The following is a 1,606-nucleotide window of genomic DNA, read 5'->3' on the forward strand; positions in this document are numbered from 1 at the left end:
GCGCGGTTTTAGGATCTGACGAGCCGTTGTGGTCTCTGATTTCCTATCTTTTCTCCACTCCTATTTCTATAAACTTTCTCCCACCCACCCCCACTTCCCCTTTTTCTTTTCCACCCATTCATCTGAGGGCAAAACGGTTTAACTTCCACAGAGCCCAAACATGCTTAGTGAGGATGCTTTCAACTTGGTGGCGGCCATTTCAAAAGGCAACCGAAGCCCTCACTTGGACCCTCGTCTCTCACCCTGTGCCTGGGGGCCTAAACCAATCCCTGTCCCAAGATGGGTCAGTTTAGCTCACCAGTATTTTTCTTCGCCCGTCCACAGCGGCGCCGTCCAAACCGCGCCAGCATCTGTGACGAGGTGCCCATGGCGCTCCCAGACCTCGAAAGGCCACTGCGATGCCCAATGCAGTGGACTCCGACCAGCGGAGCGTTTCTCCGCCACGCGGTCGCTTAGCAACGCCGCCGGAAGTGACGCCAGCCGCCTCTGAGGAGCGAGGAACGCGCTGCAGTCGGCGGGGGCGCTAGAGAACGGCGGCTGCGCTAGCACCCGGAAGCCGGGCGTGTGAGTGGGGCGCCAGGGACAGGCCGAGGGACCGAGCCGCCGCCAGCGGCTGCATAGACGCTGGGGCTGCTGCTGACGCCGGCACAGGGTCAGTGAGGAGCCCTCGGGGCACAGCCCTGCCTGCTACTCCCATACCCACCTGGTGTGCGGCTCAAGGGGAACGACCCCCAACTAGGTCCAGACACCTACCTTCAGGGGTGGACCGGGCAGGTGTGTGAGAGCGCGAGGCCTACGCTTGGGGTGTGCGGTCACGGATCTCCTCGCGGGTGGAATGTGAAGAGCAAAGTCCTCCCTTAACTATAGAAGCCCAGGGATTAATTGACATAAAAGCTATTTTTACATCCTTTGGTTTCTGAAGCAAGGTTAAGGATAGATGGGGCTACGTTTTTTTAAAAATAGGAATGTTAAAACTTGGGTTACGACCTTAGAACATTCATGTTAGGACCTTTAATTAATTTGAAATTACTTGGTAAATACGTTATAGTAAATTGAAGTGTTCGGGGGACCAATCAGACCTCTGTGGACACAAAAATCTGTTGAGTAGATGCGCGCTTGGTTTCAAGATCCTTTTCTAACACATTGATGTAGGAATGATTTCATTACTAACAAGTTGGTTCCGTCGTGTCCACGTTAGACACCGACTCGCAGTTGCTCAAAGTGAAAGGACATAACATTTTTAATAACGAAAATTCTAACACATAGTTGTACTATTTTTCTTCAGCTTTACTATCAGATGTTGCTCATAATAATGCTGGTAAGTGTGGAAAAATAACTAAAATATTTATAGATAATAGTTTGTGCACATACAATACTGGTGGCTTTTTGGAAGCATGGTTTAAAAAGTACAAGAACTGGGAAGGATCAGAGATTTTACCCTATTTGCAGGCTAACAACTTTAGCCTGCCATAGTTTTGTAGAAGACACAAGACTCTCCTCTCAGAGATGAATTACTAACAACAGTAGCCAGAATATCAGCAATTTTCCTCTGTTTCCCCAAGTCCCAGTTCCCACAGGATGATGCAAAGTGGTCCAGAAGTCACCT

The 1,606-nt window shown here is 50.1% G+C and overlaps 2 protein-coding genes across 2 annotated transcripts in view; one reads left to right on the forward strand and one right to left on the reverse strand.

Annotated features, from left to right (window-relative positions):
* Positions 1-368, reverse strand: part of CCDC173 (coiled-coil domain containing 173) — a 65,994-nt gene extending 65,626 nt beyond the window's left edge. Inside the window, exon 1 of the mRNA XM_012650679.1 lies at positions 299-368. Within this exon, the coding sequence (XP_012506133.1) occupies positions 299-368 (70 nt within the window). The remainder of the gene's footprint in view (positions 1-298) is intronic.
* Positions 369-1,286: 918 nt separating this feature from the next.
* The window catches only part of PHOSPHO2 (phosphatase, orphan 2), a 5,680-nt gene continuing 5,360 nt past the window's right edge, over positions 1,287-1,606 (forward strand). The window contains exon 1 of the mRNA XM_012650717.1: positions 1,287-1,318. The gene's annotated coding sequence lies outside the window, so the exon portion shown is untranslated. The remainder of the gene's footprint in view (positions 1,319-1,606) is intronic.

This window comes from Propithecus coquereli, unplaced genomic scaffold (genome assembly GCF_000956105.1).
Source record: "Propithecus coquereli isolate 6110/MARCELLA unplaced genomic scaffold, Pcoq_1.0 Scaffold34, whole genome shotgun sequence".
Lineage (NCBI taxonomy): Eukaryota > Metazoa > Chordata > Mammalia > Primates > Indriidae > Propithecus > Propithecus coquereli.